Source organism: Nestor notabilis, unplaced genomic scaffold, assembly GCF_000696875.1.
Source record: "Nestor notabilis isolate BGI_N333 unplaced genomic scaffold, ASM69687v1 scaffold1867, whole genome shotgun sequence".
Classification (NCBI taxonomy): domain Eukaryota; kingdom Metazoa; phylum Chordata; class Aves; order Psittaciformes; family Psittacidae; genus Nestor; species Nestor notabilis.
Window position 1 is genome coordinate 54,124 of NW_009935893.1, and position 12,720 is coordinate 66,843.

Sequence of the window (12,720 nt, forward strand, 5' to 3'; positions counted from 1 at the left end):
TCAGCTGACACGGAAGGTCTATTGCTTATTCCGAAAGATGAAATTACCTTTTCAAGACTGGCCCACCTGCTTCTGTCATAGCTCATCACCATGGAACCTCATAAGCCAACTGGTGAGAGGCACATGTATGTTTGAGTAAGGTTATTCAACTGTAAATAGTCATCTTAAGGAAAAAAATAAAAACAACAAAGAAGGGCAAATTTGAAACAGCTCATTTCTTTCTTTAAACAAGGTGGAATTATAGTAATGACAAAAAAATGCGCTCCTGGCAGCAATACCCTTCCTTACTTGACTGACTGACTATAAGAAACAATGGTCAAATGACTCAAACACCTGGGATATGAGCCTGAGTGCTGACCAGAAAGGAGCACCCTGTGCTCCAACAGGCCCCAGAGTCCCTAAGATCTAGGGTAAACTAAGTCTTGAGTATACCTGGCCGCTGAGTGTTCCTTTTTTCTGTAACATGCCGTCTCTGCTTCCATGTGGTTTCAACATAAACAATTTCAGAGCATTAAAAATAAAGAATTCTCAGGCATGACCCAGCCATCCTGCAGCCAACAGAAGAGTCCATACCACCACCAAAGAATTACATGATAGGAAAACATCTGGTTGACATCAAACATCTAAAGCCCAGGACAGCTCTGGATAATTTGACGAAACATGGCTATCCCTCACCACATCAGGCATGTGCCTTGGGCAGGTGGTTCTCCTAACCCCACTGCCCTGAATTCTCCCTGCCATCTACCACCTCAGAGTTTCAGCTTTGCTTTCACTAGTACGTTTCAGAGATCAGGATTTCAGTTTATTGCACTTTGCTGGCAGTGCTGACAGCCAGAAAACTTATGTATAAACCCACAAAAAGGAAAGAGGAAGGAGGATGACAGAAAAGGAATAAAACAGGCTAATAAATTCAGGTTTATTCTCACAGGTTGTCAGCTCCTGCAGGTTTTGACACCTATAGAGTGAAGTGAGTAACTGACTGCTTGAAATTACATTATCATGCCACAGCCCAAACACATTCAATATATTGGCAGTAAGGGGAGGACTGCCTCTCTCTGCCCTTCCTCCATCAAGAGGACTAAAAGGTTCTGCAGTTTCCTTCCCCATCACACTGCCAAATAAAATAGTTTTCATTTAAGGTGGTTAGTGCATAAAGCAACCAGGAAACAGGTCTACTCCTAGCAAGCAGTGTACTTAGGAGGGTATTTAGTAGGGTTTTCTAGGGAAAGCTACCAAAATTTCATTAGGCAAGATTTCCAAAACATTTTTAATTAAACAGGAATACAATACTAAACATTTCAAAAAGTCAGACTGCTACATAAACACACATTTATTTTAAAAACAGAGTATTTAGTGGTCACAGCCCCATCTCTGTTATTTAGGCTGTGTATAAAATGTAACATTAAAAAGACTAATTTTAAAAATTACACTAACAGAAATGGAAATTGGAGGCATTCTTCTGGATGATAAAACACTGCAGCTCTATAACTCATTCTATCCCAACTTCAGACAAAAAAAATATCAATAATTAATTGTACTTGATGACTACTAAAGACTATTGTCCAGCTTCACAACACACAAAATGTTGGACTATGCACTGAAGATTCACACAGACTCTTCTGTTTCCATTCACTTGTAACGGCTACTTGCCAGCTAATATTTGTTAAGTTATTACTTACTGAGAACCATTTAAGTGTTGTCTCTCTAGATGTGTCTTCCTGTTGCTTTAACATTAACAAAATACAGCAGAACTGAAAATGCAAAGACTCAAATGGATGCTGACAGAAATCATCAAAACACCTGAAACTCACTCATGCTGAAACTATTGTACACAGAGGATGTACCGGGATGTACCAGGAGACTTCTACTTTCCAGAAAGCACTGAAGAAAATGTCTAAACCCACTATCTTCAGTTTCTTCCATATTTTCTGTTTTGGTATCTTTATTATTAGCAGTGCATAATGTAAATTTGTAGACACATTTCACACTTTAAATGTATTCATCTCTTAGCTTTTTAAGATAAATTTGGTAATAGTCATGACAGTGTTAACAATTAAGAGCTTCAGCATCAGTTTGGAAATTACAAAAATTCATTTGATAGGCAGATCTGTAAGACAACAAAACCTTAACTACTATGGCATAAACCCAAGAACGCTTTAAAGTCAAAATACAATAGATGCAGCTGGAGATGTCTGTAATGGTAACTATCTTATATAAATCACCTAGTGGTAGAATTCATTTGTAAGTATGTAATTACAAAGTTCACTTTTAAATTACTCAGAGCAGTCCCGAATTTAACAAAATCGGTATGGGCTATGAGGAACATCTACTGTATGCACAGGACCCTTTTCTGTGTACTTATGTAATAATCTGTGTACTTATAGCTATGTACTTACCAGAGATTTTCTGATAAAGCGATCTTGCCTTGGTAATTAATAGCCTGTTAGGACTACATATTTACTCCTTAAATAGAACAGAGTACTTCAGTTGGAAGGGATACACAATGATCATCTAGTCCAACTGCTTGACCACTTCAGGGCTGACCAAAAGTTAACCCATGTTCTAAGGACATTGTCCAAATGCCTCTTAAACACTAACAGACATGGGGCACAGACCCATGGGAATAGGAACATAGGAAGCTTGTTCCAACATTTGACCACTCTCTCTGCAAATAAACATTTCTTACAATGTTTTCTTTTTGAATACATACAAACTGTTATCCACAATAATGTCACCAACGACTTCCACAGCTTAATTATACATTATCTAAGCCATAACATCTTTCTGCTTTTTCCTGGATCTGGTAACTGCCCATCCCAGTTGGGATCTTCTAGATCCTGCATTGAAACAGCCCACAAGCAATCATTCTTGATGCAACTTTTCCATTGTCTTCTTATACCCTTTCCCCTGTTTACTTCTTCCTCATCTGAAGAGTCCTAATCTTCATCAATCCTCATATGGGAATTACTCCATCCTTTCACTGTTGCTCCTACCCATTTCTGAGTATTCTCCAGTTCTTGAAAACCCATTTTGGGAATGGGAGGTCACAAATGTCAAATGAAGGAAGTCAAATGCAGCCACACTATGGATTTATTACTCTGTTTTGTTTTTGTTTTTCTCTGTTGCTTTTGATTTGCCTTTTTTTTTGGACTGCTGCTGAGAACTGAGCTGATGCTATGGCAGAACCATACACCACACACACAAGATCTCGTTCCTGACTGGTAACAGTCTGCTGAGATCCCATAATTTCCTGTGTGAAAATAAGGATGATCCTCCCCACTAAACCACCTTCCAGCCCTCGCTGAAGGCAAGGCTGGCTCTTATCTCTGGGCCACGCAAGAATGCTCTTTTCTGTTCTTGCTTCCATCTCCAAAAATATACCTCCTGAAAATATAACACAGACATACTCTCTGCTCTTAGACAGTTTATACGGCATTAAAGGACCAGCATCAATCTATTAGGCTCTTTGTTCTGTGACTGGGATTTTCTACTCTACAAACAATAGCTTCCTATAGACAAGCTGGAGAAAACTAGTTTCCCAGGCTACCACAACACATCAAAGCCAAAAAAGAACACAAAAGAGAACATCAAGAGCTATTCTGTATTCATGTTCAGAAAGGCACAAATAATCTTGGAAAATCACCATAAAAAGGAAGATTCATCATTTTAAACTTAATACAGCTAAGTCCTTAAAAGAACATAAAGTCTCTATATATAAATGTCTTAAATACCATACACTTACTGGTGGTGCTAAGACCCTGTAATATTAAGTTTAAATAAGACTGTAGGTACTTAGTGTGTAGAACTCTTCTGATACTTGGCTTTTGGATTCTTGTGTAGTTTCATAGCATTTACGACAGCCAGAAATCTTCAGACCAGTACAATATTGCGTGAAAAAAACACCTCATGCTTTTACATTCCGAAGCAAAATATTGTAGCTTTCCTGTATCCTTCCTCCACAAAAAGGAATGCAATACAGAAGGTGTACTAGATACCACAACAAATAGTATTATTAAAATAAAAGCATGGTGTTAATAAAATCCAGATCATTTTATCCTTGCTATTAATATAAATATGTATTATGAATTACAAGAAAGATTTCAGCACTGCAATCTTAACCCATGGTATATTGCTTTATTTACTATGTGCAATTGACTCAGACTAGTAAATGAAAACAGATTAGGAAGGCACATTTTCTTGCTCTCGAATAATTGCATAATGCTGCAATGTTTGGAATGCAAACTCCAGAGGGGAACATTCAGAAATATTTGCAAATTAAAGACACTGAAAAGTAAATGTCAGCCATGAAAACACCTCCTTTAATACTACATACTGTAAGTTGTTTAATCGGTCCCTCCTCCAGCTGAGGTCTGAATTATCATTAACTCTGTGGTTCAATAAATTATTAATACAAAATGGGAGCATCTAAGGGAAAGATGGTACTTTAGAACATACACAGCAGATGAAGGGTTCCAAAAAAGGCTCAGAAATGTTGCTGTGAAGAGTTAATGCAGCAAAAGGGAACAGCTGGGACTATTAAAAGCACTCATTAGAGGGAAGAAGTAGCAAACTGTTCTAATTGGGTCAGCTGACAGGTGGCTGTGCTTCAGCAGTGTCCTTCTGGCAACCCAGTCCCATCCACAGAGATTGATGCTACTGTGTGATCCTCAAACCACATCTACGGCTGTGAAGCTGTGTTGCAGCTCAGGACGCCGTGTGGGACACCCAATGGCCAATTCAAAGCTTCTCAGCACTGGTAAGTAACACAGGGAGCAAAATGACTACTGTATGTATAGAGTAACTTAGGGAAAACACTGCGGGTGCATAAAATGTTGTCCCTTACAGCTCAGAACTCAGTAACAGAAAAATGTACTTTTTTTTAATATATTAAACTCCTAATATCTGGTATGCACTGCACCAACATAGGCAAATCATTTTAACCTTTGCATGCAACAGATTTCCAATATAAACTATGTTAACCAAGCTCACCAGACCCTCCTTAGAAGTTCCAAGGTTCAATCAACAGACACATGTAGCCCCTTGTGAGGTCCACAGCAGAAAAATCCCACCTAGAAATGAACCCTCTACTCCCCGCTCCACCAAACCTGCAGGGAGGCAACTCTCCCGCTGCCTTTTTTATACAGAAACACACTCATGCGAGTGAGTCAGGAGATGGAGACATGGGCTCCACACCATGGTCTCTCCTGGAGGCCAGGTCCCTGGCAGACTGAAAACACTCAAGAAACATAAGTCATGAAGGAGAAAGCTTCTGTGTGTTACTACTGGTGACAATTCACAATACAATTAGCCATGGTTAAATATTTCTATTTAAAGATAAAGACAGAAACTAAGACAGCTAGCTGCTGTCAGAAAACCAATGCAATTGATAAAAGCATATTTTTCATCATAGATAGAAATTTAGGGATATAAATAATAAAATTGGTTCAATGTATTTAGCGAATGTTCTTATGTTAATGAAAAATACATTATAAAAGGAAATTCTCAAAATTCAGGAACACAAAAAAATGTTCTATATGAGTTGAACAGTTTAACCATTCAGCTTTTTCTACAATTTTGCTTGAACTTACTGAAATAACCTAAAATTGATTTAAATATTTAGGAAGAAAAGACAATCTTTGCCACAGAACAGGGGTTCCTATTATAAGAAATCTGACTTGAAATTTCCCTGATGTCCTTTGAATTTTACTTCCCTTCTTTGCAGTAATCCTAACACATGTCTAACATACATTTTAATATTTAACTTGAGAGACAAAAAGACAGATGCTCCTTTATGGGATTACTTGCATAAGTAATTTTTAGCATAACTGAAGCTGGATATTGTTAGAATGTTTTTTATTTTTAGCTGAGAAAAGCGTATTTATTTTCAGAGATGAAGTTGAAAGACTATGCTGAGCCTGACAGAGATGTGGTGCAAACTTAACCACTAATTATCATGAAAACCTGAAATGTCCTATAGCAAGGTGACAAGTTCTTAATTCAATGAAGAATCTTTTTTATACAAAACCTCACTCTTCTGACAGATTACCTCAAAGATCTTTTGATCTTGAGTGAGTTAGGAGCCATGCTATTTGTGAGCCTAACAGAACAGAATCACATACAACCAGTTTTCCTGCAATTCAGGCAAAAATACACATCCCATGCTGTTTCACACACTCACTCAGCCTTAGCTGTCTTAGATCAAAGTTTTAGCAAGTATTAAGGAAAGCTGAAAAAACAATACATACCTTTTATATTTGATGTCTCACACTGCAGTTGTAGTAGATACTAGGTAATTGCTAACAAGCCTTCTGGAAAGGACACTTTTATACACAAAGCTTTCAAATATTTATGGTGGTCCTTCTATCAGGAGTGCTTCCCACCTTCTGCACTTTCAAGCCTTAAACCAAATCATCTGATGTGTGTTTTTCTTTTGCTTGGTACCAGCAGCACTCACAGCTGCACTGATAAGGGGTTACTTGCTTTATTGAAGCATAATTACTTTAAGAACTCTAATTCAACCTGAAACATATTTACTATCATAGCTTTAAATTAACTTTTGTGAATTTATCTTACAAGACCATGAGGTAGTGTGACTCTTGCCACTGTTTTAGACCATTACCTCTCTGCTATATGCCATCTTAACATGTTGCCACTGTTCATTTTGGGGAGCTTAGAAGCGATCTTTTTAGGTGACTGTCAGTAACTCATTCCAGCAGAGAAAGCACCAGATCAGGGCAAGGAGCTGGCTGATCCTCGTGGAAAGTCTCACATTGCAGCAGCTGCCTCTGCTGTATCTGAGTCATGAATAAAAGGCTTGTTTTTATCCTGGCTTTCAATTAAATTTTGGTAAACACAGACATTTACCAAAACATTTAAAACAGTTTATCTGACTCCTAAATGAATGTTTGTTTTCTCTGGAACAGAGTCAAAGCCTGAAACTCTATTCAGAGAAAATTTCAAATGATCAGTGAACAATGGAAATTTCTGTCTCTGTTTCTGATCTTTGCAATGTCAGCAGTCCAGATTTTCAAAGTTAAAAAACCAGCACCCAAGGTACGACAAGACTCTGAGTTTGTTGTTTTGTTTTTTCTCCAACCCCCTTTTTTTCTTAAGGCTCAGAAGTGAGCAAAGGGAATGACTCCATTAAGGATATCACAACCTGATGGCCAAGCAGGAGTTCATCAGACACAAAACCAATTCATCTTTAAAGTCTACACCTGCTGTCAACACCAGGCTTCTCAGGCTCTTCAGCAATGAGCTCAACTTTGTGGAGCCATCAGCAGTTTTGCATTTTCCTAGCTGTTGATCTGAGGCATGATGGAAGAAGAAAAGTAAAAACTTCTCACGTCCTCCCCCTGCTTTCACCTATCTGCTTGCAGTCAGGCACACCTCATCCCCAATGACTCGGGTTTAATAACTGTGATGAATATAGAAACTATTTAATATGCTAAATCTAAGTTTATCCTTCAAATAGTCCCCTGTAAAAATAAATGCCTTATGGTGCATTTTGCAATTAAATAAAAGAGTATTAGGGAAGAATTGCAGAAGGTATGAGGCCAGAAATCAGGCCAGTCATCAATGCTGTGCTAAAGGGCCACACCGGCTCACGCTCAGAGGTAAAAACGGCTGCTTACTTTCTTCACAGCTGGATCAGGCGACTGCTTTAGCAGGCCTCTGAAGCTACCATTCCACAGAATTCATTACCTGAGTTTTAAAATGTATGCCAGCAGATTTCCTTGCACCACTGAAGGAAAGATTAAAATGCAGTCACGCAATCTATTACCTGGTTGGATAGCACAACTCTTAAAAATGCTTAACATTCAGAATAAGTGGCTTTTGTTAAAATTAATTTCACTGGCGGGTGGCCTATACATTACTGTCACAGAAGCAAATGCCCTCTTCAAACAGTGCAAGTGACAGCCAAAGTCTGCCAAGGACGGATGGAGGACAGATTCGAAAAATGTTTCCAAGATTCTAACACTGAATTACCAACAGAGAAGTTTAAAACAAAAAAGCAAAAATAGACTCACAGAATACCAGGTTGGAAGGGACCTCAAGGATCATCTGATCCAAACTTTCTTCGCAAAGCATGACCTAGACTAAATGTCCCAGCACCCTGTCCAGCTGAATCTTAAAAGTGTTCAACACTGGGGAGATTATCTCTTCCCTGGGGGGATTATTCCAACAGCTGATTGTTCTCACTGTGAACAATTTTCCTCTGGTGTTCAACCAGAATCTCCCCAGGCATAATTTGTGCCTATTACCTCTTGTCTTTCCCATGTGACTCCTTGTAAAAAGATAGTCTCCCTCCTTTTTGTAGCCACCCTGTAAATACTGGAACATGGTGATAAGGTCTCCCCTGAGCCTTCTTTTCTATAGGCTGAACAAACCCACTTCTCTCAGCCTTTCTTCCTGGTGTGAGGAAGGCTTTCCAGTCCTTTGATGTTCGTGGTCCTTCTATGGACCCTCTCCAGCCTGTCCACATCTTTTTTGTATAGCAGGGACAAAAACTGAACACAGGATTCCAGGTGTGGCCTGACAAGCACTGAGTAGAGTGGGCTAATGACATCTTTATCTCTGTTGGTGATGCCCTTGTTAATGCAACCCAGCATCCTGTTGGCTTTCTTTGCTTCAGCTGCACACTGTTCACTCTTACTGAGCTTCTTGTCCACCAGGATGCTCAGGTCCCTTTGCACAGAGCTGCTCCCAAGCTGGGCAGATCCCAGCCTCTGCTGCACTCTTGGATATATATATAAAGTAGTTTTGATAAAGGATGCTGATGGTGCCTCAGACTGACAAACTGTCTTTTAAACAAAATGACTACTGACCTCAGATGACCACGTTTTATTTCCCTTTCACTGTATGTGTACATACACGCACGTGCATGTAAGTAATTTCTTAAAGAACATCACAACAAAAATGTGAGGTGATTTCTTCCTATTAGCTTTTAAACCAACACAAACAACAGGAATTAGATCTATTCATTTCAGTTCTGCTTGAAGTAGAATTTCAGTGGCTGTACATACCACATCTTAAACTGCACAGGCAGTACTGAATTAATCAAGCTTTTACAGAGTCACTCAGTCGTGAGAAGTGCCAATCACTGGATGTTCCACTTCAAATGAGAAGTAAAGGCACTCAGAGTAAAGTACGTACTGTACCACTCATTTTCTACATTTTCAACATAGAAAACATGACCACACTAACAAAATAATAACGTAGTAAAAAAGCCACCACGCATTCACTTCTGCAACCCCCCTGTCCCATTCACTGCTGATGAAACAAAAGTCCATGTATGCAGCATGCAAAGCTGTTGGGGCTGCCTTCCAACTGCACATAAGCAGGTCAAAACCTGCTCAGCTGATGCAGGGACCTCTTCAGTATCTCTAGACATATAGCAAATGAAAACCCTTTATAACATTACTGAAAGGAGTTTATATCTGTATAGCAGATATTATTGAAGTTGAAGGCTATACATAGCTATACACACACATGCACCTTCAATTATACATAATTTATAAGCTTATCTGTTCACAGGGCTTTGCATGACAAACAACAGTAGCAAAGTAAAAACATATCAACACAGCCCTGCCATATGAAAAAAAAACCCCAGCCTTCTTTGGATCCATCTGGCCCCAGCTAGTACTGAAACGTGTTGTATGGCAGTTGTTCAGAGCTGTGTTCTCTACAGCTCATCCACACCACATCTTGTGCTCTACCAGAGTGTTTTGCCCCTCCAAAACATCGTCAAAACCTCCTCTCTCCCTTATCCAAAAGACACAGCTCTCTCTGGTTATGATGTTATGTCTGGCCTACAACATCTCATAGCAGACCATCAAGCTGTCCTGTCACTGCTGCATCACTGAACCTTCTACAGGTTCAAATGTGGCTGAAGGCTGAGTCCAATCAAACTGGATCTCCGTTATAAAGAGGGTAAGAATTAATTTCACCTTTTTGTTGTCTTAGGGACGTGCTGGTGTGCATGCAGAGAGATCAGAATGAAACACACTGATCACCTCCCTAGCTTCTGTGTTTCTCATTAGGCATGTGTAGAATACTTACTGCCACAGGACTTTGGGTGTGTGACAATGGCTGGATGAGTGTTGCGACAGTTCAGCAGTTACACAAAATTAAAACTTAAGAACAGCTCATACAGCATTATTGACACCTTCTTAATCCAAAAAAGGCAACAAAACCAAATCAAAGAACTGGAATCAGAGCCATGGTATGTAAAACACTACGCACAATTTACCAGCAAGAGCATTAGAAGCTTGGACTCTGTAAATTACTCCATTTCCTAAATCTCCTCTGAGGCTGCAGTGTTACAGATACAGTTCCAACCTAAAAATCTGTCTGAATATTCACAGTGATAAATAGGCAGAATTACTATGCCTAACCACTATATAGAGAGTGTAAATCCAACTCAGTGAAAGGACCACAATTCAATTGTGGCTATCTGGATCTTGCTGTCAGCTTATACAAGATCAAACCGAATCACCGAATTCATACTAAGATGACCAAAAACTAAGGACCAGACAAGACAAAGACAGAGGAAAAAATGCAAGATGCCTCCGTTTCCCATTTTTTCCAGCATCTTAACATCAGCATTATGCGATAATGGGAAACTGGTAATCAGAGCCTTTTACTTAAACATACCAGATATCTTTCCTCTTGCCTCATGCTGGGGGTACGGATCATGTGATTCTGTTCTCCTCTCCAGTCTCCAAAACGTCGAAAAAAATAATTGGATAAAAATCGATTGACAGGATCTCTAATGATATTGATGTAGACTGGCTGGTCTCCTCCAAACCTGGCGGGAGAAAAGCGGGTGAATCCATCAGAAGGTTCCATACTGGCACACATATCCATCTTTTATCTGAATGTTTTCAAATTACTCTCTACACAAGCTCAGAGCTTTTACAAGGTTAGAAGTGAAACTGAGAAGCTTACCATTAGTTATCAAAACTTTGTAAAAGCATGTAAGAACTCTTTGAGAATGGTAAATATGGTATCACGTTAAGCTACATATGTAGTACATAAAAGTTTTTGCACTGTGTCAATAGATGAGCCTCTTGAGTTTTCTCCTTGCTGTTTCAGATGAAGAACCTTCTGCAGCTCAATCTGGGAATAAGTACTTCTTGTCAACACATTTCCCATTTAGGAAGTCATGTCAGAGCAGGCACTGCCTAACACGAGCTGCCATGATGCAGCCTTGGATCACCTGTACAGTAAATGCAAAGAATTTTGCAACATTCAAGCTTATTTCAAAAGGCTTCCTTTGGACAAACTGACAGATATGCATGGTATTTCCACTTTTTTATTTGCTGGAACTTGTGGAGATCTTCCTCCCCTCAGCCCCCAGCTTGCACCACCAGCTGGATTTGAGGTTATTTCATGGTTATACATCACCTTATCCTTGTACTGCTCTGCATAAAGGTTTTGGGTTTGTTTTTTTAAGTTAGTATGAAAACCTTTTGTGCTTCAAAAAAGAAATTAAGCATCAATTTCAAGTACGAACAAGTCCAAGGAAAAGAGAAGGATAAAACCAGCTGTGATCGGGCTCTGCACAGAAGCAAAACACAGCACAGGTACCCGAAATTTAGATATGAAAAGATAAACCAGAGCAACCTCATCAGTTCGACTTTATCTTGTACGCCTCCTCCTGTTAATTTATGATAAACATCTTCTGTTTAATAGGTAGGATAAAAAAAGAGGAAAGGAGGGAAAAGCAGCTTGAGGAGGCTTATGATTATACAGTATTTTCACAGTGTTAGAAGTATTTTAACTGCATATTTTATATCAATACAGAGCATCAGGAGAATGGGCCTAACTGGAAGAAAAAAACAAAAAGGAAAGTTGCTTGCACTCTTCTGTGGTCAAAACTGACAGTGGACATTTATGCTATAGAACAGACTTACGAACTACAAATGTTGGGAAAGTAAAACCTTTCTGAATTAAGAATTTCATGGGATAAATCCTACTTGGAATTTGCCTAAGAACATGAATTATGTTTCTTCCTTCTGTTTCCCCAGTTCAGGGGGACAATTCTTAAGCATTAGCTTGTGGTTTAATTTTTGGAGCTTGAGGACATAGCCACATTTAATGATTTAAATGCTGTTCTGACAATTTTATGAGTCACAATGTGTATATTTTCCTTTAAAATGTAAAATATTAGATGAGAAGACAGAAAACTGAAGACACCCTTTATGTTAAAAAAAAAACCACCAAACCCTCTTGTCTTCTCTTCATCTTTTGAGCCAGATGAATTATTGAATATGTATAATAAAAGACCAGGTCTCCTCATAAATATTAATTAGCCAGAAAAATTGTTTAAAAATACGAGTCCTAGTAAAAGATAGGAGAAAAAAAAAAAAAGCCACAGTTTCAACTTGATTTTTATTCTGCATGACTCCCCAGACCACTAAATACAGTCTGCAAAGACCTGTCTCATGAATAACGATGCATATCAGTAATTTCATTGACCTCAGTGTTGCAGGATCACTGCCATAATTTGAAATTGCACAGACAGCATAAAACATGAAAACAATCCAATTAAAAAGGCAGATGCCCCTTGCTTCCTAATTAGTGCATAGCCCACTTTGGACCTGGGTGTGCAAGGGAAGTATCCTGAATTCAGTACCCTGAACTCTCCTCTGAGCTTATATTTGCTGCTTATCATCATTATACAGAAATAAAACCTACCTTAAAGAAAGGCATTCC

General features: G+C 38.9%; 1 protein-coding gene across 1 annotated transcript in view; it reads right to left on the reverse strand.

The window, feature by feature from the left end:
* UST (uronyl-2-sulfotransferase) overlaps window positions 1–12,720 on the reverse strand; it is a gene marked incomplete at its 5' end in the record, with an annotated part of 141,098 nt that overhangs the window by 43,483 nt on the left and 84,895 nt on the right. Inside the window, one exon of the mRNA XM_010018040.1 lies at window positions 10,657–10,810. Within this exon, the coding sequence (XP_010016342.1) occupies window positions 10,657–10,810 (154 nt within the window). The remainder of the gene's footprint in view (window positions 1–10,656; window positions 10,811–12,720) is intronic.